Source organism: Scyliorhinus torazame, chromosome 3 (genome assembly GCF_047496885.1).
Source record: "Scyliorhinus torazame isolate Kashiwa2021f chromosome 3, sScyTor2.1, whole genome shotgun sequence".
Lineage (NCBI taxonomy): Eukaryota > Metazoa > Chordata > Chondrichthyes > Carcharhiniformes > Scyliorhinidae > Scyliorhinus > Scyliorhinus torazame.
The window spans coordinates 153,982,556-153,997,221 of record NC_092709.1 but is presented as its reverse complement, the minus strand read 5'-3'; the positions used below and the strand labels follow the sequence as shown (position 1 = coordinate 153,997,221).

Below are 14,666 nucleotides of genomic sequence, written 5' to 3'. Positions count from 1 at the left end.
GGGGCGGCACCATTGGGAGAGTGGGGAATTGGATTACATATTAAAAACCCTTGAGTACAACCAGTATGACGCCTCTTTCACTTTCTTCTGCAATGCGGGCCAACCTCCGAATCCTTGCCGCTTCTCTCCAGGCATCCCCCCCACCCCGGGCACACCGCGTGCAGGTGATGGGTGTGAGCGAGCACTCAGCAGACAGGCAGGGGTCAGACAATGGCATAGATTGAGGAGCACACGCGCCCAGCTCTCTGCGGGTTACAATCACCCCCCTGTCCTCAACAGTGACCCGCTGATGGTGCCGACACAATCCCAGCACCCTGGAGTGATGTAACACATACCCTGGGTGGGTGGAAGATGGGGGTGGGGCGTGGGTGAGGTATCGATAATGGACCAGGCCACATCCTATGTGAATCGGGTGAGTATGAAGGCCTCCCTGGTCCTCCAGGCTTGCCGGATCCTCACCGCTGCCGCTTGTCCTGCAGCCTCTGGCTGGTTCTCCGGTTCCTCCCTGGCCTCGTTCTCCAGCCCCTGCTGGTCCAGGCCGCCTCATCATCCTCGTCCTCTTCCTCATGCTCCTCGAAGGTGGGCACATGTTCCTCATCAGGAACCTCCAGCTTGTTGCCCTGCTGCTGTACAACGTTACGGAGGACACAGCAGTCCACCACAAAGTGGGCGACCCACCGGAGCGGTCGAGACATCGGACGCGTATCTTGAGGAGTCCGATGCATCGCTTAATGACAGCTCGGGTGACCACATGGGCCTCCACTTCAGTCTCCGGCCTCCATACTGCATCAATAGCCATGTCCTCAGTGGATCCCCCTGATCCCCCAAGCGCCAGCCGCCCATCCTGGGGTGGTCCTCGAAGAGGCCGGGGATGACCGACTGTCCCAGGACGTACCTCAAGTGCACACTCGCCAGGAAGCGTGCACACACGTGCATTATCTTCATCTGGTAGTCGCACACGAGCTGTATGTTTAGGAGTGGAACCCCGATCTGTTAAGATAGGGCACTCCCAGATGGCGGTGAGCGCAGAGCAACATGTGTGGCATCTATTATCCCCTCGACCTGGGACATCCTGGCGATGGCAAAGAATCCTGCTGCCCGAACATCCTGTTGGGTTTGGTCCATGTCAAAGTGGGTGTAGTTTTCCACCCTGGAAATCTGGGTATCCGTGACCTGCTGATGCTCCTGTGGGCTGTGACCTGCGAGATGCGACACATGTCCCCGATTGAGCCCTGGAAGGATTTTGAGGTGTAAATGTTCAGGGCTGCAGTGTCCTCCTCCATGTGGTGCCATATCCGCGAGGACATGGCATAGATGCCACACCATCTCCTTGCTGAGGTGAAGCCTCTTGCAACACGCTCTGTCCGTCATCTGTTTGAATGACCAGTGATGCCTGTACACCCTGGGCTGTTGCGGGGCGGGATTCCCCCCCCCCCCCCCCCCCCCCCCTGGGTCCCTCCCTTGCTTGTAGGGCAGCGTCTGGCACATGGGCCGCCACCTCGAGCATCTGCAGACGCTGCTGCTATTGCCGTCTCTGGCGTCTGGCCGCCTGGCCGAACAGCAACAGCAACACCACTAGGGCAACCTCTGCTGGGTCCAATATCCCTGCCATAGTGTTCAATATGAGATGGTGCTGGACTGATAAACAGCGAAGGCTCCCACCACGGGACCCTCAATTCCCCAATTGATCCCCCTGCCCCCCACCCGGAACGCCCTGCCCATGCACACCCAGCCGCAGTGGGGCCCCCTCATCAGACCCCAGACCCTGTACCCCGGACACCACGCATAACGTCACCTGGTCTGGGTGCTGGTCCCCTCTCTGATGCACTCACCCACCCTCCGGCTGTGGACATGTCCCAGTGCCGATGGGCACCCCGTGGGTGTTCGGAGCTCGGCTGCGGTGTGTGTGGTGTTGCCTCCTGTAGTGTTCAGGCACAGTGTCCAGGCATCACACTCTGATTGGGATGCTAGGCAATGACTCCGACATGCTACATGGCCCGCCCATCCACGGGAATCCACTTGGGTTGTGTGAAGTGCTCACTTAACCGCGATTGCCAATTCCCAATTAACAATAGCCTTGAGCTGTATGGCCAGTGGCCTCGGCAGTCGGTGGGGGTTATGGGCGGTCGGTGGGGCAGACGAGCAGGGACAGGGGTTGCTCCCAAAATGGGTACACATGCTCCAGGAGTTGGTATGGTGGTGCCGCATGCAGTTGCCTCCCCCCACCCTTCCCCCTGCAGAGGGGTCCACCTCCCAGCTGAGCACTGGGCCGGCAAGCCCAGGACCAAAGGTGCTTTCCTGTGAGCAAAGATGGCTACTCTCCTCCTCGTCTTCCTGCAGAAGCTCTTCTGCCAGGTTCATGTTTTTCAAAAGGAGTACTAAAAGGCGCCAACATGAACACTTGCTGGGGAGGCCGATGAATCACAGGAGGCCATTGGATAAGGGGTGGCTCCCGTTAATTGTATGGAAATAGGGCTTAAGTGGTGATAATTGGTTTCTTGCCATGCTATGGCGAGGTCTCGATTTCGCCCACAGGAGCGGGCCGGTTGCATCGCAAGCTTTTTTGCCCCTGGCGCGGGTCTCATTTTCGGCCTCTCCAACTATTCACTGGCTTCTATTCGCTCGAGCGAGAGCACAATGAGCACGACACATTGCTGATGTGTGTGTGTGTGGCTCCTTGTTAAAAATAAATCCAGTTATGGGAGAAAGGTTTCTAAACAAACCATTGTTGCGACCAACCGAGGGGGTTGAATAAAAGGAGAACCAGCTCATTCCTCCTCACCTGGTCGCAACACCAGTCAATAATCATACGACATACTGAACAAAGACCAGTCATCATTAGAGTGCACACTACTCATGTAATTCCTGACTCAAAAACTTCAGAGCCTGTTCAGGTTCTGGACTGCAGCAACTGCATGTGACACTAGTGTAATGAGGCAGGACTTTTCAAATAACAGGGTTTCCAATCTCCCTCCTGAACTGTTGAATCTAAAGAGTGTTAATTGACTGGAGCATTAATTGGCTTTTCCCTCACTCGGGCAGAATTCCCACCTCAGAGAGCTGCCCGTCAGTCTGAATAGCCGGCAGCTCTGTAGTCCCAGCAGCAGTGACAACAGTCGGACTTCAAGCTGTGCCCAGATTCTAAAGTCCTGGAATTCAGGACCTGGTAAGTATGGGTGATTACATGGTAAGGCGGGGAGGTTGGGCTTGGGGGAGTAGGAAGAGGAGGGTGGGGGTCTTTATGGAGAGACTGGAGCAACCACGATTTACAGACCTTGATGAGGGGGTGGGGTGGGGGGGTCCTCAATGCTCAAAGGGGACTTTTGATGGAGTCGCCTCTCACCTCCTTTCCCCTCCTGATGCCCGAGCAAGGTCAATGCCAAGGGCTCGTCTGCCCCACACAGAATTGAGGATAGGCTAAGCTACCTACCAATGGGGGACTGTAAAATTCTGCCCATGACGCGTGTACATTTTACCAAAAGTAAAGATAAAAAATTGAGTATTTAATGAATACAAAAGAAATGGCTTTCTCTACACATTTTGATATTGAGTTGTATCATTGGGCCTTCACTTAATGGCCTGTCGGACATCGTGGGCGAAATTCTCCCCCAACGGCGGGATGTCCGCCGACTGGCACCAAAGACGGCGCCGATCAGACGGGCATCGCGCCGGCCCAAAGGTGCGGAATGCTCCGCATCTTTGGCGACCTAGCCCCAACATTGAGGGGCTAGGCCGACGCCGGAGGGATTTCCGCCCCGCCAGCTGGCGGAAATGGCGTTTGTTGCCCCGCCAGCTGGCGCGGAAATGCGGCGCATGCGCGGGAGCGTCAGCGGCCGCTGTCAGTTTCCCGGCGCATGCGCGGGAGCGTCAGCGGCCGCTCTCAGTTTCCCGCGCATGCGCAGTGGGGAGAGTCGTTTCCGCCTCCGCCATGGTGGAGGCCGTAGCGGAGGCGGAAGGGAAAGAGTGGCCCCACGGCACAGGTGGGCCCCGATCACGGGCCAGGCCACCGTGGGGGCACCCCCCGGGGTCAGATCGCCCCGTGCCCCCCCCCAGGACCCCGGATCCCGCCCACGCCGCCTGGTCCCGCCGGTAAATACCAGGTTTGATTTACGTCGGCGGGACAGGCAATTCCTGGGCGGGACTTCGCCCATCCGGGCCGGAGAATCCAGCGGGGGGTCCCACCAACCGGCGCGGCCCGATTCCCGCCCCCGCCCAATTTCCGTTACCGGAGACTTCGGCGGGAGCGGGATTCACGGCGGCCAACAGCCATTCTCCGACCCGGCGGGGAGTCGGAGAATGACGCCCCAGAAATGAAGTTTTTTCGCTGTCTGCAAATTAGGAATTACATTTGAAATCTTTAACTACTAGGTTCTTCACTCCTGACTCTTATTCCTGTCAGAACTTTGGAGTTATACAGTCACGTGTTCACAGCTTCAATCTCATGGCCAAATGTTCATACCTTATCAGAGTAAAGGTTGGCAAGATTTTTCTGTTGTCGAAATAGATACTGGTCATACAGCTGGGACAATTTGCTTGCCAACACATGCTCACGGCTAAACATGGGGTGGTGTGTGAACGCGATGCCAGCAACATCAATGTCCAGTTGAAAATGTCCCTGTAGCTCTGCTGAACCAGCAATGTACCGATTATCATACATGGACTTCTCAGCCTGCAATTACAACGTAACAGAATATAAAAAGATTAGGTAGTCGTCCACAGATTCTTGGCTTACTCACTCTCAGTTCCACAAATTATAAAAAATCTTTTTTCTCACATTTCCACTCTTAAGTACGTTTCAGTTATCTTAACATGACTGCTCAGTTAGCGAAGTCAGGAAAATAGTGAATCTAAAGTAGCATACTTTGTCAATCTCACTCCCAAAGAAGGCTCTGGACAAGGGTAGCTTCAATAGAGGCAATCTAAAGGAAGATTGTGCAGGGTTAGTGGAAGAAGGCAGGGGAATGACACTAGGTGAATTGTTCATTCAGAGAGCTGGTGCAGACACAACAGGTCAAATGGCCTCCTTATGTGCTGTAATAATTCTTATTTTTAAATGTTTTTATTGGTGTTTCAAGTAACAGTTACAGAATAGAAAAGAATAAGAGTTGGGTTTCTCATATAGAGAATTATACAACAACCAAAAAGAAAACTGTACTTGGGTCAGAACAACCAACCTTGAGCCCCTTGCTGTCACCATAGCCGTGACTGGGGCTCTGGTGCTGGATAATATTTACATTTTTACATCTGTGTTTGATTTTTACACTGGTTTGTCGGCTTCCGCTTGGGAGCCTGCCGCTTGGCGGTAGGGGTTGTCCCCAGTTTCCCCCTTCTGTGTCTTGTTGCGGTTGGGGTTCCTCCCCTTGCTCGTCTGTAGGCGTCTTTCCCCTGGTGGGGGGATGGGGAGGGGGGGGTGGTGAGGAGCTCCCCCCATGGACTTCAGGTCCTCGAGGGAGGGTTGGTCTGCTAGTTACCCTGGTTTTTCCCTGTGTAGGGGAGGCCTGTGCTCCTCGTTCCTTCATTAACCCTCTCTCTGGGCGGCTGTTCCTATCCACCTGACTCAATTCCCTCCCTCCATTCTCCTTTCCCCCCCGGAGATAGCTCTCTATCCCCCCCCCCCCCCCCCCCCTCCCCCCCTCCCAGCTACATGCTGGCTGCAAACAGGCCTATAAATAGGCTTGTGAATTTGTTTAATGTGGTGTGGAATCTCTCCTCGGACCCTCTCGTTTCAAATTTGATTTTCTCTCGCCTCAGGAATGCGGCCAGATCTGCAAGCCATTCCGAGGCCTGGGGTGGTGCTGCCGACTTCCACCCCAGCAGAAGTCTTCGCCTGCCGATCAATGAGGCGAAGGCCAGGGAGTCCTTTTACCTGTTCAGAGCTCTGGGTGCTCTGACACTTCGAAGACCGCCACAGACGGGCATGGCTCCATCTCGACCCCCACCACCTTGGACAGCTGTCTGTCCATTTCACCATCCTGCTGAAGTCTGTAACTATCCTCCTCATTGTTTACCATATTTCAAAATTTTGTATCATCTGCAAACTCTGAAATTATGCTCTATATGTATCATGGAATCATAGAATTTACAGTGTGGAAGGAGGCCATTCGGCCTATCCCACTTAAGCCCACACTTCTAGCCTATCTCTGTAACCCAGTAACCCCACATAACATTTTTTGGACACTAAGAGCAATTTATCATAACCAATCCACCTAACCTGCACATCTTTGAACTGTGGGAGGAAACCGGAGCACGGGGGGGAAAGTGCAGACTCCGCACAGACGGTGACCCAAGCTGGGAATCGAACCTGGGACCCTGGAGCTGTGAAGCAACTATGCTAACCACTGTGCTACCGTGCTGCCCACAAGTCTAGGTTGTTAATATATATCAAAATGAGTAATGGTCAACAACAATCTCTGGAGAATACCACTGTCCACACCCGTCCAGTCTGAAAACAATTGTTCATCATACTGACTGCTTTGTGACTGTTAACTGATTTCCTATCAATGCAGCCCATGCCCCTTTAATTCAGTGGGCTGATGTGGCACTTTATCAAATATCTTTTAAACAAATTCATCTTTTTTTCATTGATTAGCTCAATAAACTTTATCCAGGATTAATGGTTCAAAAGTTTTCTTGCTTCTGATGTTAAACTGATAAGTCTGCAGAAGTCGTTCTTGTCCCTCTGCCCTTTTACCATCAGATATGAAATATTCGTAATCCTCCAGATCTCCTCCACTACTTCAATATCTAAAGAGGATTGTGACCAAGCTGCTCAGTCTAGATGTACCCCTTCTAGACCAGGTGATCTTTCCACTTTCAATGCCTCTAACCTTTTAAGAACCAGTGGATGTACTGAGATCTCCAGAGAGCGTTTGATAAGGTGCCACATTATGGATGGTATGGTGACAGTGGTTAGCACTGCTGCATCACAGCACCAAATCCTGGGATCAATTCTACCTTGGATGACTGTGTGTGGAGTTTGCACATTCTCCCGCTATCTGCGTGGATTTCCACCGGTGCATCGATTTCCTCGCATCGTCCAAAGATGTGCCAGTTAAGTGGATTGGTCATGATAAATTGCCCCTTAGTATCCAAAGGTCAGGTGGGGTTACAAGGATGGGGCGAGGGAGTGGGCCTAGGTAGGGTACTCTATCAGAGGGTTGCTCTAGAGTCAATGGGCCAAATGGTCTCCTTCTGCAATAGGTATCTATGACTAAAGATTATTGTGGGGGAAAAAACTCATGGTGCAGAGAGTAACATACCAGCGTGGATTGAAGATTGGCTGACTAGCAGAAACAGAGAAAAGGCATAAATGGATCATTTTTGGTTGGCATGTATGTGGTGGATAAAATGTGGTGTGCCATAGGGATCAGTGATGGGATCTCAATTGTTTACAATTTATATAAATGACTTGGATAAATGGACCAAAGATATGATTGCTAACATTGCTGATGACACAAAAATAGTGTTAGGAAAGTAACTTGTGAAGATGAGATAAGGAGGCTACAAGGGGATATAGATAGGGTAAGTGAACGGGAAACGATCTGGCAAATGGAGTATAATGTGAGAAAATGTGAAATTTTAGGAGAAAGAAGAAAAAGAAAGCATATTATTTAAATGATGAGAGATTCTCTGAAATGCAGAGGGATCTGGATGTCCTAAAGCATGAATTCCAAAAGGTCTGTGTGTAGATACAGCAAGTAATTAGGAAAGCTAATGGAAGGGACAGGAGGGAGGTTTGGCTCCATTTATACAGGTCATTGATGAGACCACATCTGGAGCATTGTGTACAGCATTGGTCCCCTTATGTAAGCAAAGATGCAAACACATTAGAAATAATTCAGAGAAGGTTTATTAGACTAATACCTGGAATTGGGAGTGTCTTTTGAGATAGGGTTGGATCTGCTCGGAAGAGCAGGAGGCGATTTGATTGAAACGTATAAGATCCTGTGAGGTCTTGGACAGGGTGGATTTGTAAACGTTGTTTCCTCTTGTGGGAGAATCTCGAACTCGAGGTCACTGTTTAAAAGTAAGGGGTTACCTATTTAAGACAGAGATGAGGAGAAATCTTTTCTCTCAGAGGATCGTGAGTCTTTGCAACTCTCAAAAGGCAGCAGAAGCAAACACTGAATATTTTTAAGGCAGAGGTCGATAGATTCTTGATAAGCAAGGGGGTGAAAGATTATCGGGGGTAGATGGGAATGTGGAGTTGCGGTTAAAATCAGTTTAGCAGTGATTATTTTGAATGGCAGAGCAGGCTCGAGAGGCTGAGGGGCCTACTCTTTCTCACAATTCATAAATTTGGATGTTTTCTTAAAAACATTATTAAAATATTCTTCATGTGTGGTATTCATCATTATAGTTTAAATGTGATTATGAATTTGAAATGGGATACATCAACCAAAAAGTTTGTGAACCATTGTCTCAGTCGATTCTATTCAGTATCTGCTTCATGATCACTAAAAAAAATACAATGGCCTTGTATCAACCCATGATAACTTTGTTGTGAGGATGATGAAACCTCCAGAGAAACAATGTGAACATTCACTCTGAACTGTTAATACCGATTATCTTGGAATTCTGCCAATTTCCGGTCAAAGTTATGGCAGGAGACCAGGCAAACTTTCCTGGAAATTCAGGGGAAAGAAATGAAATGTGCAACTTTGCCTGTAACTTCATCCTTAATGTAGATGGGCCCCTTAAACAATTCACAGGTGATATCAGAGAGTGACCAACAGCATATCTGTGTTTCACTACTTCCTAGAGTAGAATATAATTCCTATAGTGCAGAAGGAGGCACTTTGGCCCATCTTCACTGACCCTCTGAAGGAGCATCCTGCCTAGGTCCATTCCCCTGCCTTATCCTTGTAACCCCATAACCCCACATAACCTGCACATCCCTGGACACTAAGAGGTAATTTAGCAAGGGAAATCCTGCACTTCTTTAGACTGTGGGAGGAAAACGGAGCACCCGGAGGAAACCCACGCAGAGATGGGAAGAAAGTGCAAACTCCATACAGACAGTGACCCAAAGGCTGAAAGTGGACCTGGGTCATTGGCGATGTGAGGCAGCAGTGCTAACCACTGTGCCATCGTGCCGATCCATGAAGCACTTGGCTTCCTGAAAATAAATCTGATCACACTCAACATTCCAGCTTGAAAGGGCCAGGAAGAAAGAAAACATTAGATGAAACTCATGTTCTTTCAATTATCCATCACTTTGGAGTGACAGGAATCTCTGCACGGAGCGGACTAATTAATCATGAAGAAAAGTGAATGAGCAAACAGGAATGTGCTTTTACTTGGCTCTATATAAAACTATGATTAAATATTTTGTTGGAGTGGATGTTTTGTACTGAAGTCTTAACTTGTCATTCAGACCAACATACACAATTATTGTAGACAATACTATTAGATCACCCTTTTATAAGTGCCAGCAGTTTCTGCAAGAGAATAATAATAAGGGAATTAACTTCAAGGTTATAATCTAAGCTCCAAGTTCAGAACACTGGCAAAATGCTCAAGGTTTGCCCTTGTGATTTGCACAATGATTTGAATGTCTTTTATAGCCCAAGGAAGGCATGAACCACCGTAACAAGAATACTTGATGACTAAACTGAATGCATGTATTCTGCCCAAACAAACTTCAAAGTAGCCCAAATCTGTTCCGGCAATTTTTATATCTCGGCTGTACTTTACTTAACCTCAGAATTCTTCTGTTTTTGGCGTTCACTGTCAACACCAAATGTTTTACTTCCCATCATTTACAAATTTGATTCAACATAGTCGTCTTATAATTCAGCACTGGGAGGGTTATTGTGCAATTCCATTATGGAGTTATCACAGGGTTTTCTATCTAGCTAACACTGGCAATGTATTGCTGCTCATCAGGAAGTAAATGACCAACGTTTAGCATAGTTGGTTTGGAGGCTTGTGCAAAACAGAAATTTGTGTTTGTCGATAGTCAGTGGAGCTTTTGAACATCTCCAGTTAGGTTTCCAAAACCACCAAACCTGGCTTCAACTGAAGCTATGGATAGCATTTTCTGTGATGGTGACCATGGCGCATTATTCTCCCACACCAGCTGTGCAACCTCTTCCACAATTGACTGCATTTCTCCAAAGATTATCTTCTACAGAATCATTTCTATAGAATCGCCCTGCTTGCTGCTGTTACACAACTGTTTGTTACCAGGTGTCTTTAACAATGGCGTCTCTTCCCAACCCCACACCGTAAACTCTAGAATTACCCTAAGAGTCCACCCGAGGGCAGCACAGTGGCGCAGCGGATAGCACTGCTGCCTCACGGCGCCGAGGTCCCAAGTTCGATCCCGGCTCTGGGTCACTGTCAGTGTGGAGTTTGCACATTCTCCCCATGTTTGCGTGAGTTTCACGCCCACAACCCAAAGGGGTAGGTGGATTGGCCACGCTAAATTGCCCCTTAATTGGAAAAAAATAATTGGGTACTCTAAATCTTTTTTTTTTTTTTTTAAAAGTCCATCCTATAGCTAAATACATTATATCATTAGCAAGCCTCAGCAGTCTGTGTGATCCCCAACCTCCTTGGGTGAGGAGCGAGGGTAATTGAGTGCATTCAATGGACCTGCACTCTTACCTCACAGGGGAACAAGACACCCCCCCCCTCCCCCGCTCCCGTCATCCTGTGAACGGGGTGACTGATGAGCGAATTGGCCAGAATGCCTTGTATTAGGGGCCATATCTGTGACACGTCTTTGTTATGTCGATGTGAGTCTGCACCTTGGGGTTCAATCCTTGGGGTCTAGGTTTCCAAAAGGTTAACTATTGGCAATCAGTGGCACACTCATGAACTGCAATGCTGACTAAATTGGCTGAAACTGATTTTCTGTTTCCCCCGTGTCTCTGTGGGTCGCTCTCTGGACCCCTGTTGCCAGGCAACGGCACAGTTGGTTCCTATCTTAAGCTACCAACCCTTCAAGAGCCAGAGAACGTCATAAAGAAAATGCATGTATACAACGAGACCTCCAAACTTGCCGGCTTCACCTCATAAAAATCGTGAAATTAAACCAAACCCAGGGTTCGCCTTTCTCAGCACACGAATAAGATGACTATAAATTAAACATAAAGCTGTATCTAGTTCTAATACCCACAAAATAGATATATAACTTGCTTAAAATGATATCTAGTTCCTAACATTAGGACACAGAAAGGAAAATGCTGCACCGAGCTGGGCTGGGTACTGCACAATTGTGCTGAGGTGAAGTTACTATGCGCAGACTCGGCTGCTTAATTCAAATCCATGAATCAGCAAATTGAGCAGTTTATCAAATATTATGGATTATTGACTGAAACTTTACCAATTTGGCCTTGGATTACTGAATTAAACCAATCAAAACTGAAAATGTGTTAAACAGTTGCTGCAGCTGAAGAAGCAGGTCAATCAAAGGTTTCAGTGGACCCCTGGTCTTGTGTACCAAGGGCAAATCTGGATTTAATGATCTTATTTTAAAACAATTTAAAGTAATTCTAGCATCAGTGCGAGAACCAGCCTAGAGTGAGATTTCAGACAGGATTCTCCATTTGGGAGACTTCTTTCCCGCTGGAGATGAATCGCCTCATATGAGCGTTTGTGCCGGGAGCGGAGCCCAGAGGAGATTCACTGTCCTTTGCAGTGCACATTTACGCATGGCGGGATTACAAGGGATCCCGCTATCGGGCTTCCATTTTGAGCGGGTGGCCCGATAGCATGCTATGGCGGCTGCCCACCCCGCACATTATGCACGAATGGGGATGACCCGACCAACCCAACAGAGACTCCACCACCCATAACAGAAACCCCTGCCCTGAAGCTGAAGAGCAGGCCAGACGGAAAGAATGGAAATATCACTGCTTTAAAAGTCACCTGTCCCCTGCACCTGCTGGCTCAAGTAGGGAAAGCAGCAGGTGTAAACTCCTAGAAAGCGAAAACCACATCATCAGCGTTTAAAACCCCTGAGACCCTTTACCCTGGAAGGCATCAATGAGAAATTGCTTTCTGCTCAGGAAAAGAGGAAGTGAAAGCACTTAACTGCTTTTGATGTGGTCAAGGTCTGTCAATCACAGCAAGATATTTATAAACGTTGTGGTTAGTTTCACAGCAGGGTACTTGAGATCCATTCAAGCGTAAAGGAAAACTAAACTAAACAATCCAGACATTTGGCTATCTGGAAGCTGTCAATAGTAGCTTAGTGAAAGCAATTTTAACAGCAGATGCAGGGAACGGAACAGGTGAGTTTTAAAGCAGTTTTTTTTTTTCACTCTTTCTGTCTGGACTGCTCTTTAGCTTCCAGGCAGCGGTCTCTGTTATGGGGGTGTCTGGCAGTGGTGGGGGGAGCAGAATCTCCATTGTGGGGTGGAGGGGGGCACTCCAATGTCCTTTGGGGGCACCTACCTTAAAAACGTACCTCCTTAGTCCACCGGGCCATGGCAATGTTGACAAATACCTGCACCAGTCCATGCACATGTGATTCCCTGCTCAGAGAACCGGGGAATCACGTAGGCATGAAGAATCCAGTGTTCTGCCCATTAATAGGATGCAAATGGATCAATTCGGTCTACTTGCATCCTCTCGTTGGCATGGGGCGTGACCTCAATACCACCGCCAGTGGAAGACTGGAGCATCGGAAATCCTGTTTTTTGGACAATGTTGGATTCTCCGCCCAATCGTGAATCTCTCTGCTGGCATCGGGCAGCGGAGAATCCAATCTTTCAATTGACTGCTGGTCGCTGTTGCTCATTAGTGATGGATTAATGGCATTATGGGTTCCTGGGCACTCAAATTCCCCAGCCCATTATGAACATCATTGAACATGCAAAAGTTATTTTGGGAATTACTAAGTTAGTTTCAGATTCAACAATATTTTGCCCAATGTTTTTGATTTTATCCAGATTGTGCTACTACGTGGGCAGAAGCGTGTAGAAAATCCAGACCCTTGCATCCAAATCCCCTGAATTCCGCCTCCATGGGGAACGCAGAAGCACATGGGTGCAATTGATGATACCCGGCCCCTGTGCCTGCTATGCAGGCAAAGCCCATGGTCCTGGTTCAGTCAAAGTTGATGTCCATGTGTGCCATCTCAAAGGGCACATCTGTGACCTCCCTTATGCACCTGTGCACTGCTGACTGGGAAATGTCACACAGGTCACCCAGGTAGCCCCGAAACGAGCCGCTGGCATAGAAATTCAGAGCAGCAGTAACTTTCAGGGCTACATTAACAGAACTCTCTGAACATCCAGCTCATGTGTGACCATCACCTGAAGATCATGCACTTGTTTGCACGCTTTCCAGGGAGTGTGCACAACAGCTACACCCTGGGGCAGGTGGACATTCCCAAGCTCTTTGAGGACCACCCCAGGATGGGTGGCTGGGTCTTGGGGGATAAGGGGTACCCTCTGAGGCCCTGGCTAATGACGCAAGGATTGAGGCCGGTGACTGATGCGGAGATCTGATACAACAAGGCCCATGCTGTCAGCCAGCGGTGCATCGGACTCCTCAAAATGCAGTTCCAATATTTTGACCGCTCTAGTGGTCTACCGCCTCCCAGAGAGTCATCCGCTTTGTGATGGTCTGCTGTGCCCTCCACAACCTGGCACAGCATAAGGAGACATGTTGGTGGTGGAGGGGGGGAACATGTGCCCACCTCTTGAGGAGGACAAGGAGGCGGTGGACTAAGAGGAGCTGGAGGAAGGGGAAGAAGTCCCGGACCACCATGCCCAGGGACCTGGGGCAGGGGTCGGACCACATTGTCGAAGAAAGTGCCTGAGGCATCATATTTCTCAGGTGCAACGTGTTTTAATGCTGTACATATATATCCCCAACTACCCCTAGCTCCCAATGGTGCCGACCCCCCTTCCCCACCCCTTCCAACCCCTCTCCCACCCCCCATCCCATATTCCCTTCCCCCGCAGTCCCCATCTCAGTGATCTTCGACCTGCTTAGACTTCCGTTCTCTACCGCTGCATCTCGATGTGTCCCCATGATGCACATCAGAGGGGTAGGCAGCCTGCGGCTTACAGATCCCATGGCCTTCGATGCTTCTGACGGGCATCCTCTGGGGGCCCTGCAGCTGGAGTGCCCCAGCCCACTTGCCAGCGGCACATACCCTGCGTGCCACCCTGTTATGCTGACTCTGAGATACACCGTTGTCAGGGGGATGAAACTCGAGGGAGCTGGTGGCCGCTGTCGCCACTCCATAGAGTAGCTCCGGGTTGGCACCCAGCACCCTGTCCTCTCGGGCAGTGTCCATAGGGCCCTGGGAGTCATCTTGGGACAGAGGGGCGGCTGGTTCAAACCCCAGCTTCCCCTCTTGTCATCTGGCTCGGCCTCCCCAATGTCTGTAGCATGGTGTCCACAGCACCTCATCAAGGTCCACAAAGGACTGGGACACGTCCCCCAGGAACTGGAACATGCTGGAAAGGCCCTCAGCCATGGCCACCGACTGAGCCACGCCTTGGACACTACCACACATGTTGCTGACGTTGTGCACCCAGGCTGTCCACTGTAGTTGCCAACCTAACAGTGTTGGCCTCGGTGCCACGCATTGCCGGCGACATCTCCTGCGCCCCCAGCCTCTGGGACTCCTCCAATCGGCTATGGACCTGCTGGAGTGTCGCTGACATCGCCCTCTGAATGTCCCAGCCGCTCTCTATTGA

The 14,666-nt window shown here is 49.8% G+C and overlaps 1 protein-coding gene across 3 annotated transcripts in view; it reads right to left on the bottom strand.

Moving 5' to 3' along the window:
* Positions 1-14,666, bottom strand: part of cc2d2a (coiled-coil and C2 domain containing 2A) — a 294,925-nt gene that overhangs the window by 207,502 nt on the left and 72,757 nt on the right. For all 3 annotated transcript variants that reach the window (XM_072496407.1, XM_072496404.1, XM_072496406.1), the window contains exon 14: positions 4,460-4,669. In XM_072496407.1, the coding sequence (XP_072352508.1) occupies positions 4,460-4,669 (210 nt within the window). The remainder of the gene's footprint in view (positions 1-4,459; positions 4,670-14,666) is intronic.